Source organism: Cibotium barometz, chromosome 10 (genome assembly GCF_041138505.1).
Source record: "Cibotium barometz isolate CiBa-2024 chromosome 10, ASM4113850v1, whole genome shotgun sequence".
Lineage (NCBI taxonomy): Eukaryota > Viridiplantae > Streptophyta > Polypodiopsida > Cyatheales > Cibotiaceae > Cibotium > Cibotium barometz.
This window is the reverse complement of record NC_141055.1, coordinates 27,945,483-27,959,218: the sequence shown is the minus strand read 5'-3', so window position 1 is coordinate 27,959,218 and position 13,736 is coordinate 27,945,483. Positions and strand designations below refer to the sequence as shown.

Genomic DNA, 13,736 nt, shown 5'->3' with positions numbered 1-13,736 from the left:
TAAGTTTGTATCATAACCCATAGTAAGAGATTGTCGAGAGATATTATAAGACAAAGCCAAGGATTGAGGGCATGCATTGCACCTTATGGTCATACTCTCTAGATTTCCAAAACAGTCCTATAATGTTGTCCAAATAATTTGTTGGGAAGTTTCTACTTAGCCACGATGCCTTTGTCCTTTCTAACTCTGCGTCTTTGAAGCAAGCTACAAAGACATATAGAGACACAAACCATGATAACCGTATCCTCCTCGAGATCCTTCCCAGAGTCATGGACTTTTGAATATCCTGGGATATTTTATGTTTGAAGCTCTCCACCGTCGCTTCATCTGGAATGTCCCAATTAAGAGAAGAAAGGCTCGGCATTGCTAAATCCTCAATATTGCCCATACACACCTGTTTTTGGGGAAACAACGTACTGTGCGTAGTATACAAAAAGATTACTCTTATTTAAAAAAACCACATTCTGGTCACCATACATGAGCTCTGCAAATTCTTTGTAAATGGCTTGGAAAGTACCACTGAAGCTCTCCATAAGCTGCCACTCCAAAACTTGTTGAGGGAAAGATATCTGAAGAAATCGGAAGTTAAAACTTGTATTAAAAGAAAAAATATATTTGTGAAATCGAACTACAACTGACAATGTGCTTGCATAGGAATATGCTGAGTTGGAGGTACGTATATATCCTTTGCCATGTAAACATGTTGGACCTGAGCAAACCAGTCTTCAGATGTAACCTTGAAAACAGCACTGCGTCCCTTTCAATGGTATTTTGTATCCTCTCTTTTTATTTTTTTCACCTTGTGAGATCCCTTGCATGAGGGCAACATAGTAACCCAGTCATTTACAGTGAAACTCTTGGGTTCCCAAGTTCCATCATCCCTTTTGTTGTGTACGACACAGGAGTTTATTGAACGAGAAGGACGTCTTGTGGATTCCATATAGAATAGAAAAGCAAGAGAATGAAACAATGAGGTCGAAAAAGAGATGAGAGAGAGCTAGAAGATGCAATGAAGCTCAATGAGGTCAAAAAAGAGATGAGAGAGAGCTAGAAGATGAGAGCTTCTAGATGTTGAGAAGAAGAATGAAAATGGTATGGGCGCCAAAAGGAATATTGGAGGTAGTTTGTCCAAACTTCAAAAATTTTGGCATTAACTACATGCCATCTTTTTTCAAATCTTTTAACAGATTTTGTCAATGTAACAGATCCTAGGGACCACCATAATCGGTCTGAATATAGAGATTTTGGCTAAATTAGAGAAAAAAAACTCAAAATGGACTCTACTGCCTCCAAAGTAGAGGAGACAAGAATACCATATTCTTGTGCACGTGGTACACTCTCTTTGGCTCTTTTCTTAATCACGAGATTAGTAAAGGACCCTTTTTTAGGCATTTTTGGCCCTAATGGATGGCAGAGGACCAGATTATAAGGGATCTGTCCCTAATTTTTAAATCTTGGGCCCAAATTGACTTGAGTCCCTTTTTTACTTTGTTACACAAATAAGAGCTAGTTTATATGAAAAACATAGGCCATGTGTCTTTTATAAGCATTGCATCACCCATTTTCTTTTTGCAGCAAATCATTGCTCGATCTTGCATTATCATTCTTGTAATCAAGGTAGACACTGCCCAGCAAGAACATGACGCCCTTCATATCATGAAGCATATAGAAGTGGCACCAAGGGATGGATATTTTTACCTAGCAAAGCCGGATGGCATGTACTTGCTTATGTGCAAAGGGCTTTGGCACCTAATTGAAACTAATGATGATGTGGTCTCATCTACCACAACGATTGAACCACTACAAAATCACAAGGCCTTGGGACTCATAGCCTAAAATCTTTGTGGTGAAGTAATTAGCCACGTCGTAGGCATCAACAAGGATGCCAAAGAAGCCTAGCACTAGCTTAATAAAGTCTTCGGCATTGAGTCAAAGAATTCAAAGATCGACCTCCTAATGTAGTTTTACGAGCTGGACGAAAAGGTGACGGAGACTATGGCACAACACATCAACAAATTCAAAGGTATCAAATAACAACGTATTGCATTAAAGAATAACATTGAAGAAGATGAAGCCAAAGCCGTCCTCTTAAATTTAAAAGTGTCCATAAAGAACCATATGAAGCTCTTATTGCTACACTAATCTTTGCTTGAGCACAAGTCAAAGCACACTTGTATAAGGAACCATTCACCTCACAATCAAGTGCACAAGCACTCTATGCAAGGAATGGTAAATTTCAAAGGAAAAACACATCAACCTCTCAGCTACCAAGATGGTATCACTTTGGGAAACTTGGTCACATAAAGGATGAACGTCGCAACAAAGCTTTTTTGTGATTATTACGGTAGGTAAAGTTGGTCACATAGAAGAAGATTGTTATCACAAAAAGAAGCAAGCAAGTATCCATTGCCCTAGAAGATCAAACACAAAACTATATTCACTCTACGAAGTTAGGTAGTTGAACTTATTGAAGGGCTTTGAAGCCCTTGGAAGGCTTCAAAGTTCAGCACTGGCTCTCACATTCATCACTCTACTCAAAAGGCTCTCTTGACTGCAACAACTACATCCCTTTGACAATTTTCAACAAGGACAACTAGAGAGAACTGGGCTGACCTCCTGACTTTGGAGCTCCATCATCATAGCTACTCCAGCAACTTGCCATGCATATTGAAGCATCTACATCCAAGGTGACTATCCCATAAACCAGCCAGCCAGCCAGCCTCTGCCTACCTACCACCTCACACTTCTGCAAGAGGCTCTCCACTGGTCCTTCGAGGACCTCCTCCCATCACAAGCAGAGCTCAAGAACCACCACGAGAAGCATCTTAATCTCATGGGCGCAGAGGGCATTTTCTGGCTTGAGCTAGTGTCTCATGTCTTCGACACATCAAAGCACCTCAGCATCAAGATCCCATGGCCAAGGACCACTGACTGGACAAACTCAGCTGAAAGCAGTGCTTCAGCTTCCAAGTATGAGAGGCCAAGGAGGCCAACCTTTCTTTAGAGGTGGAGCTGGCCAAGGCAAAGGCATCCAACAACTGATAGTCTACAAGCAAAGCTGATAGTAGCAAAGATAGCCCAAGAAGAAGCAGAGAGAGAGCCATGCCATTGAGTAGGCAGCCCTTCAAAATAAAAGCAGAGAAGGCCAAGTCACTCACAATAGAGGATAACAAGACCTGTTTAGCCACCATCTTCGTGGCCCAAAACGACAAATTTATTATGAAGGATGTAGATGAGGCCATAGCAACCCTCATCTCTTTTCAAGAATGGGTGGAAACTCCAGAGTGCCTTCTTCCACTTCTTGACAAGCCACATCGAACACTTAAGACTGAGTGGGGACTCCACCATATCAAAGAAACCCATGGCACATCTGTGCTTGGTTGACCCCGGCTCGAAAAACAAAAACATATGGTGTTCCCCACCAACCTATCTGAAGAGCAAATTAACAACACTAATCATGTGTGTTTTTTTTTTGGTATTGAGAGAGTTATTAGTTTTTTAGAGATAAAATTGACAGACTACATGTCGTTAGGCATGCAGGAGAAGGGGGTTGGTATTGAACTAGGGCTGTTGCGGTGTAGGGCAAGAGCCCTTACCGCCAAATATGTGTGTTAGTGTTATGGACACTTGATCAAGTGGAAGTGTCAAAAATATGGGTGATCAATTTTATGATTGGTCAAGTAGAGCATGTGTGTCATGGACACACGTGTGTGTTATGGACACTTGTTGAAGTGAGAGTGTCAAGTACATCATGTGTGTTATGGACACTTGATCAAGTGGGAGTGTCAACCACCATGATGAGTTTTTGAGTCCATGTGATTGTTTTATACTAGTTCAAGGATACATATAATATAGAAGTTCTAGCTTCTAAGGTTGAAGTGTAGATGAAAAGACAAGTGTTAGGTGTACAAATAGTAGGTGGAACCCCTTTAATATAAAGAGATAGAGTTGATTTAAAAGATCCTCCACAAGTTAGGTGTGCAAACAGTAAAGAGATGATTTAAAAGAACTTCTAAAATAAAAAATAAAAAATTGGCAACTACTAGAAGGGAGCAACATACTCCGTGAGGACTCCTCATATCCTCTACAATGTGAGGGCAAGGTAACTATCAAGTGTCTAGCTGGGATCGAACCTGGTACCTCCAGGTTACAAGCCACCCCTATAACCACTAGAAAATTTAAAAGAACTTCTGCAAGTTGGGAGGCAATTGCATTAATTTTAATATAGGTATAAGTTTATTTAATGGATTGATAACGCTGGTAATAGAAAAACTTTATGGTGGACTTAGTGGGAATTTGTGGTTGACCTCTTTGTGATTTACTTTATGCAAGCTTTCTGGTCTTCTTTCATGCCCAACTTTCATTGTGTAATCTAATTAAATCCTCTAAAATTTGACAGTCTAGACATCACCTTGCAATTCATCCCCAAAGGATGCTGTGAATGACCTCGTGTATCCAGTTCCTTAGTGATTTCACTACACGATTCACTTGTCCTGCATTGCGTTATATTGCTTGACTCACCCAACACGATTGACTTCCAAGGTAAGTGAGTACTTGTAACACAGTTAATTATCCAACGTTGTAGCAATATTATGGCTAATCCTAGTCTCATTTCAGCTTTAACCATATCTATCTCCGTGCAGATTGTGTTAAATTATGTGAAATAATTCGTCTTTCCCAAAGTTTCATGCTGTACATATGACATATGGTAATTGACTTTTTGTGCTACCCAATGTGTGGGAAAGCAGTAGAGACATCTAAACAGCATTGAAACATACAGCATCAGATTCTACATCTTGATTAGGTAATACTTTGCAATCACGTACATGCATTATTTGTACCAACACATTCAAGGGCAACACTTTGCAATAACGTACATCTATAATTCATTCAGGGGCATATATGGCTACGGTGGGGAGGATAGATGCAGGATACTGGTGATGGGGGGTCCTTGTGAAGAAGCACATCTTTTTTGGTGACGGAAAAAGCTAAGGTTGCATGATGGGTACTGAGTCTGTGAAGGTGGTTGGTGGGGGAGTAACATGAAGGTCGTGAGAAGGGAAAGGGAAGGGGGGGGGGGGGGGGGGGGGGGGGGGGGGAGAACTGTGAAGGGGGCTTGTGAAAGTTGTGGTGATAGGTAGAAGGGTGTGTGTGTGCGTGTGTGTGTAAGCTTTTGAAATTGACTGTCTCGCGCGCAAAGCTTACAACGGCGAGAGCTTAATTGGATTGACAAGAAGAGGAAAAGCTACCTCGGCAAAGCTTAATGGAGGAGAAGAGTGCAGTTCTGTACTGTTTCGGTAGTAGGAGGCTTTGGCCGCTCACGTTCATAAAGCAAAGAGAGGGACTGCGCAACGGTGTACACTACTCTACTGCTGCCCTCTCTTATAAAATACTCACCACACAACAGCATTCAGCAATCAATCAAAGCCAAGCTGCTCTCCCCTCTTTGCTTCCTTTCCTGATCTCCTCTGTAACATAGTACTATCATGGGATCCCTGCATCTAATGCTTGCTGTTGCAGCTGCATTTGCCGCTGCCACCCTCTTGCACTGTAATTCCCAGCCTTTAGTGCCTGCCCTCTTCGTGTTTGGTGATTCTACCGTTGATGTAGGCAACAACAACTACTTGGAGACCATCTTGAAGGCAGACTTCTTGCCCTACGGCCGAGACTTTGATACAAAGAAGCCCACAGGCCGCTTCTGCGATGGAAGGCTAGCCACAGACTTCACTGGCATGGACCTTCACCCTCACACACTACTGCTCATTATCTTAAATCAAATGCACCTTCCTTCATCTCACATTTACCAGCTAATCGACTTCATTAACTCTTAATTTAGTGAGGCTGATCGCTTCTTCTTGCTTGAATTGAATAATGCCATCGATTCTATCCCCTAACTTGACGTGTTTTTCTTGCCTCCAGCTTCTCTTCTAGGGTTTGATAGCTTCCCATTGCCCTATTTCTTTGCCCGTGCCACCGGGATTAACCTAACAACAGGAGTTAACTTTGCCTCTGGTGGATCTGGCTTCTATGATAGCACAGCCGAACATTTTGTAATACCTCTGCAAACTTAATTATCTGTAATCCTTCTCTGATAACCTCTAAACTGCCATTGTCATGTGGTGTGTGTGTGCAGAATGTGATCCCAATGTCCGAGCAGCTTGAGTATTTCCAAGAATACAAGGGCAAACTCGCCCACGTGGTGGGCTCTACGAACGCCACCAACATTGTGAACGGGTCCCTGTATGTTATTAGTGCAGGAAACAGTGACTTCATTCAGAACTACTACATCAATCTCCGGCTCAGGAGCCTCTACACTGTCACCCAGTTCAGCCAAATTTTACTAAAACTTCAGGCCAAGTTCATACAGGTGAGCTCACTTCTAGTCTGCTAAGTTCAATTCCATTCCTCTCTCGTTGAATTTGATCCTTTTTATGTTTTTTATTGGCTTCTGTGTAGGTTAAATTCAAGTATTTCTCCACTGTATGCCACACTATTTGTACAGCTGATCAAAATGTCTACATTAATGATAAAGTCAATTGGGCTGGTTATTAATTTCATGGGTTGGTGGTGCTTTTCAAGTAGTGGGTGTATCATAATTGTAAGCAAACAAATATGGGGTGGGGAAAATAGCCCAACTGTATTGATTGAGCTCAGGAAACTGAGGTCAAGGACCACTCAGGGTTTGGGAAAAGATACTAGGTTCCCCATAGCCTAGAACTTGCTCAATTTCTCAAATAAATTTCTTAAATTGGAAGAAGGAAAAACACTTCCTCAAAAATTTCAAGATTTAATTATATTTAGATTTAAGTATAAAGAAAAAGCTAAGCTGCTCAAAATTTATGATGAAAAGGATTGATGTAAGGCTCAGTAAAAATAATTTCCCGAACCTGGAACCACTAATTTAATTTATGAGTAGAATGTTTGTACCTCTTTTTGCTCTTCCTTTCTGTATCTAAGTTGTGTATAAATAATTCCCAAATTCTACTCTACTGTACAGCTGATCGAATATATACTAGAAGGTTAATTATTGCATGGTTGGTGGTGCTTTTACAGTAGGTGTATCGTAATTGCAAGTCAAATAAATATAGAAAAAGAAGTACTAATATGTGAACAAACTATCCCTACCTCTTTTTGGTGCTCTTTAAAGTTACCTAAATGCTGTAGCATGAATAATGCAATCAACATTAATGAACACTGACATATTCAAACTTTCTTCTACTGGGATGTGACCAATGTGCAATGTGTGTCTCAGAACCTCTACTCTTTGGGTGCAAGGAGGATTGGAGTTGTGTCGCTGGCGCCGTTCGGCTGCTTGCCTCTGGAGCTCACAATCAGGCGAACTTCTTCTGGGTGTGTGCAGGGCCTCAACCAAGTGGCCCATAGCTACAATATGGCTCTAAACAGAACCATCAACCAATTGGGAGAGACCTTACCAGGGCTCAAGATTGCCTACTTTGACATCTACACTGGTCTGCTTGATATCATCCAGAATCCAGCATCCAATGGTAAGAGGTCATGTCATGAGGACTTTATATACCACAGTGTTGGGACTAGTATATGTACAGGTTTCCACACAGATTAGCCTTAGTACATGTTCATAGCATGTGATTCAGTATCAATGTTTGACCAGTATGTACAAGTTTCCACATAGATTAGCCTTAGTATATGTTAATGACATGTGATTAGCCTTAGTATGTACAAGTTTCCACATAGATTAGCCTTAGTATATGTTAATGACATGTGATTCAACATGTTAATGAACTCAATCTGGTTTTATTTGAAGCTGTATAAATCTGTCCATCATGTTCATCTCCAGGTTTTACAGAGACCCGAAGAGCTTGTTGCGGTACAGGAACTGTGGAAACTGCCATCCTCTGCAACAAGTACTCTCCAGGCACCTGCAGCAACGCCTCCCAATATGTCTTCTTTGACAGTGTCCACCCTTCCCAAGCGGCTAATCAGATCCTGGCCAACAATTTGCTCTTGGCCGGAATCTCCCTTGTCTCCTAGAAATGGTTATTTTGCACATATAATTACCTCTAATTCCTCCACTTGTTGCAGATAATCTGCTTAATCCTTCTGCCTGCAATAACATGTAGAAAAGCCTCATATTGTTAAGCAAATCCTATCCTTAATTCTGTCATCCATAGTATTTTAGAGAATACAATCCATAGTATACATTAAGAAGTTAATGTCATTTTGAAAGCCTTGCAAATACAGAAACGTGGGTCGAAGCGGTTCACCACTGCCACTTATCTACCTTAATTTGTAAAGCTAAGAAGTTTAATGAGAGATTCGGGTTTTCAATTAGTGGCTTTGCCTAATAATTTTGCCCACGGTTTTGGTTACCAATTAAAATAATCTCCAATCCTTTTGAAATTAAGGCTTTTTTTGTGGGATTGAACTAGTTCTTTCTTCAAAGGTTGAGATCTGTAAAGGAGAACGTGTGGCTCCATGCATGCAATGGAGGCGGCTATGCTGAACTGATTTGGCGGAGGAATATTGATCGGCACGCTGTCGGGTGCATTACAGAAGAATGGGCGGGCCTGCTGCATACATGCGTGGGGGTTCTGAAACGTGATGCTGCAGTGCGCCAGAAGACCGCTGAGAATTGGCGGAACCTCTCGGAACTTGCGCCACCTGTGGAGCGAGCAGTTGAGAGGGCAGAGAAGGTAGGCTGCGCTGGAGGAGGAGGAGGGGAGCAGGGATGTGAGGTGGGATTTCTATCTGAAAGGACATGGTGCGTTGAAGGTATGCTAGCCCGCCCCCAATAGTTTGCCTCTATATGGGGAGGTGTAAGGAGAGGCAAAGCACGGACCCATGGCACTTTAGGAATGCATTCACGCACCGGGTAGGCATGTTAGGCCTTCTTGGGTGTGGGTGAGGTTCCGTGGGTGCCGAATGCCCTGGGGGTTTCCCTCCCCGCCTTGACGGTGATCGGGCTGAAAGTGGAGTCGGGAGGGACCGAAAACGGTGGAAAAACGGACTTCTCGGGTACGGGTGTTCCGTGGGTGCCGAATGCCTCGAGGGTTGCCCTCCCCGTCTTGACGATAATCAGGCCGAACGTGGAGTCGGGACCGAAAACGGTGGAAAAACAGCCGACCGGTGGACCACCGGCAAGCCGTACCGTGCGGGCCGGGCCGACGGATCATGGATGGAAGGCAAGACCCGGGGCACTCGGCACCTCACCTGCAAGGTGCCTACCATGGGTCCGTGCTTTGCCTCTCCTTGCACCTCCTCCCCATATAGAGGCAAACTATTCAGGGCGGGCTAGCATACCCTCAAGGCACCATGTCCCTTTGGATAGAAATCCCACCTCACGGGTGAGAGGGTGGAGGAGGTAGTAGATTGTGGCGGTGCTGGGGCGGTGGAGAGCGCGGCTTGTTGGCTAACCTTTAAAAGTGCAACATAGAACTTTGTAATTTGAGTGCTCTCTACATTAAAATTAATCATAATTAAAAAAAGCATAATTAAAATTAATCATAATTAAAAAAAGCATTCATAATTAGATGAAAAGTTTAAGAATTAGTTATATCCATACAAATTTATAAAAAACATACTTGGTCAAAGTCAACATTCTTTTTTTTTTGGGGATCTTGGATCGAAAGTGCAACTCTTGAACCGCTTGCACTAACACGCGATTCGGCAAAGTTAACAAATTTATAAATAACGTACTCGATGAGAAGGTTTGATGTCAGTTTTAGGATCTTGTTATGTTCTCAATGTAGCATCAGTGCTTTGCGAAAAGCTTTTTTTCTAGCTAGTGAGAAAAAGGACAAGGTCGAAATTTTTAATTGGTTGATTTTATAACCAAAAATGGTAAATTTCAGTCGGTTTTGTTTTTTCTTCAAGGCAAGGTCAAAGTTCCATCAGTTTTTTTTTTAAATTTCAGTGGGTGCAAAACTACACAGTTAAGGCTGGTTTTTTCGAGCACTATAGCACATGTGCAAGGATTTTCGAGCATGAAGAAACTCCTCATAAACTGTTGCTCACCTGCTTGTGTTGCTTTTGGCATAGTATACAACGTAGTCGCCTCTATATCCTCGCACCATACATGCTGGGAGCACACACATGTCCATCGAGATGGGTCAAGGTCTCAGACGATCATCTTTGCGATAGGACTCACCACTCGGATAACATCCGCCAGTATCATATCAACTTGTGAGGTACCTTCACAAGTTCCACTAAGTATAGTACAAATAGTATTCAAAGAACTATCAGACATGATCAAGCAACCATGCATCACGAAAGGGGATAAAGCATCACAAGTTTCAATGAGACAATCTCGATCCTTCATTGAGTCTTTGAATGTATTTCTCGATCTACTAATTACTTTTCATCCAAGCCTTTGAATAACATTTCATGTTCTCTTCAATTTCTATGTTAAGTTATTAGCTCGTTATTAGTCATAACCTCTATGGGGATGCCCATTATTTAATTTTGGGATATTTTATTTTAGATGTGCCTTTTATTTATATCATCTATCAGGATTAATGTGTTTAATCAGCTGTGTGCACTGGTATGATATAGTGAGGATTAATATGTTTAATTAGATGTGTGCACTCTCTAATATTATTTTGGATGAAGGTGATGATTGAGTGGTGGATTATGTGTTAATCGAGCATGTGTTGGACCAGATGAGATATTTTGAAAGACATGTGAATACCTTTTATGGTTTTATATTTAGGCATTAATATTTTTGTAAGGCTTTAGAAGGTCTCATACCTTTGTACATACCAGATAGTATTTTATAATTTTGGTAGGCCTAATACTTTTTAATTGTAGCTTGCTATATTTTGGTAGAGCTTTTATGCTCAAAAACTCAAAAGCACATGTGCTTTGTTTTTAGAAGTTAGCAAGCTTTTCTTAATACGTATAAATATTGGTGAGTGGTATAAGGGCCACACTCACCCAAGGGAGATTCAACCCAATCTTGTGTCGATAATGATCTCTACTCTATTTTCCATGTCTCTTGTTTATTTAACTTGGTTTATTAACGTTTATGCTCTTAATTTGTGCAAGTATATGTTATGCTTTAATTTTTATGTTGAGAAATTAGAATTCGTTCTCCAAGGGTCATAAAGGTTCTGACAATCGTATCAAAGCTTTGGGGACCACTCAAAGAGAAGGAATCTCAAGAAAAATTCAAAAGCAAGGTTTACGAATTTTTTGGAGCAAAGAAGGCCAAAGATTTTATTTTTGGTAAATACTAAAGCTTCAAATAAAGAAAGAATACTTGCATGGGATCGGGGATAGTACATCAAGAAATTTATTGTCAAGTGGAAGGGTACAAGTACCTTGGAGAAAGAAAGGTAGAAGCTCATAAAAAATCCAAGGGATAAAGAAAAAAGAAAGGTAGAAGCTCACAAAAGGGTACAAGTACCTTGGAGAAAGAAAGGTAGAAGCTTACAAAAAATCAAAGGGATAAAGAACTCAAGGGTGTGAAAACCTTTGGGCAAAAGATTGAGTGGTTTATGTGCTTTTTGTGAACCATTGGATGGAGCTTTAGATCAAGGGCTACGGATCTTTGCCACCTTTTTTCTAAAAACCACTTTCCACTTACTAAATACCACCCTCAATAGAAAAACCACCTTTTGATTTCTTCACGACCACCTAAATCCAAATGTATGGATGGAATGAGCATGAATTGAAGGTTCATCTCCTAATCTCCGATTTTCTGAAACTTTCATCTCCCAAGAATCAATATTGGAGAGTGGAGAAAATTTGCCATGAAGTTTTTATAAAAAAAACTCCTCTTTGCCTTCCAAGTTTTTCATACCACTCTTTCTTTTTTGCAAATTAGTTGCTTGAAATTCTTATTTTTTAATTTTTTTTTCATTGCGCTGCTCTCCACCCATCGTCTCTCTTCGCTATGCTCTTTTCTCTTTGTTGCACTACTAGTGGCCAGTTGGCTTTGACTGCCCATAAGCTTTTTCTTTAATTAAAGCTTACAAAACTTTGTCATTCCAAAACTTTAATATTTGTTTTTAGAAATCATAAGCCTTACTATTAAAAGCTTTACAGTTGTAGGCTCTAAAGCTTATTCTCTAAAAGCTTCTATAGGCTTTTAAAAAAAACTTTATTTTTAAATTTTATTAAAGCTTATAAAATTAATACCTTAAAAGCTTTAAAAGACCTTTAAAGCTTTATAATATAAACCTTTCAAGCTTATATTATAAAAGCCTATAAGGTAAGCTTTAAAACTTTATATTTTAAAAAGCTTCAAAAAGCCTTAAAGTTTACATTCAAAAGTTTCTTACTCCAAAGCTTTAAAAGCTATAAAGCTTAAAAATTCAAAAGTTTTAAAACCCTTTCAACCTTTACATTTAAAAAGCTTAATAAACTCTATATTTCAAAGGTTTGCAAAACCTTACTTTTACTAAGAGCCTATATTAACAACTAGGCTTCATCATCAAAGCACTTCTCAAGGCTTACAAATAAAAGGACAAATTCAAAGGATTTATCAAACGGTATCTTTTTGGAGATTAAATCAAGGGTTCTAAGTGCAATACATCATCAAGGTTCTCCACCATTCATGCTTCCTTGATGATTCTTTCTAAGGCTTGAACAAGACCTCATATTAAAACCTTACAAAAAGATTGCGTCTTGGAAAATAAGCACCAAGGGCTACAAACAAAAGAAGAATTGAAAAAGTTTTATCGAGGTTTGGTTTTTGGAGATTTCATCAAAGCTAGACCTGATAATCCAACAGTTCAGGCAATGTTCAAGCCATTGTCAAAAATCGCTTCATGTTTTGATTGTGATGCTCGTAGAACGGTTCAAGATTATTGATGACTCTCCATACAAGGGATGTGCTTCTCCTGATAATAATTGTATATATCCTGCAAAGTTTGATGAAGAAAAGATGGTCGACAATATTCTCATTGATGAGCTGCTCCCTTACTTATTGCAGCTTGATGAGAGTGAAGATGTGCGTGAGATCATTGGCTCTAATCGCTATGGACAACCTCCAGTATCCAATGAAAATGAATACAGAGGTGTGGTAGATTTTTGGAGAAAGCGCAATTTAAATTGGTCATCACAGAAGACAATCTACACTGATAGGCTACCACTATCAGAGATTTTACAAAAGTATGTCGACAATCAAAAGGTATTAGCGAGACAATATGAAAACAAAAGAGAAGAGATAATAGAAATTATGGCAAAAGAACGAGTCAGTATTGCTAGCATGAGGGGACCACAAGTGATTTCTCTAGCTAAAAAATTGGGTTCTACCACAACGCAGTTGAAGGCAGCCAATGCAAGGGCTTTCATAAACAAGGTGTTAAATGAGTACAATCTTCTCCAACGGGATAGAAATAACTAAGGTACTACCCAACATAAATGATAATTATAACCAAATACATGATTTTATGCAACAATTTTGTATTCACAATGAAGAAACTTAATTTATGATGGTTTCTTGCAGATTTATTTCAAGGATATTGTTCCAAGGAGTATTCACTTAAAGAACCCATTTGTCACAAGGATTGTATTTTTTTTGGAGGAATTTTATCTTTTTGTAATCATGAATTGACAAGAAATTTTGTCCTGTTTTTAAAGTAGTGGAAAATGTATTACTCTTCAGATAATTTTATAAATGTTGGAGTGCACTCTACTATAAGGGGCCTCCTAATTTGAAAATGTTGGAGTGCACTCTACTATAAGGGGCCTCCTAATTTGAAAATGTATGGAAGCTTGTTCTTTGTCTTATGATTTTAATTCCTACATATTTG

The 13,736-nt window shown here is 39.9% G+C and overlaps 1 protein-coding gene across 1 annotated transcript; it reads left to right on the top strand.

Moving 5' to 3' along the window:
• Window positions 1-5,396: 5,396 nt before the first annotated feature.
• On the top strand, window positions 5,397-8,310 carry LOC147634743 (GDSL esterase/lipase At5g03820-like). The gene is made up of 5 exons (XM_086803911.1): window positions 5,397-5,730; window positions 5,920-6,050; window positions 6,134-6,367; window positions 7,253-7,505; window positions 7,817-8,310. The coding sequence occupies exons 1-5, from the start codon at window positions 5,487-5,489 to the stop codon at window positions 8,008-8,010; spliced, it is 1,056 nt and encodes a 351-aa protein (XP_086660037.1). The 5' UTR covers window positions 5,397-5,486; the 3' UTR covers window positions 8,011-8,310.
• Window positions 8,311-13,736: the final 5,426 nt, after the last annotated feature.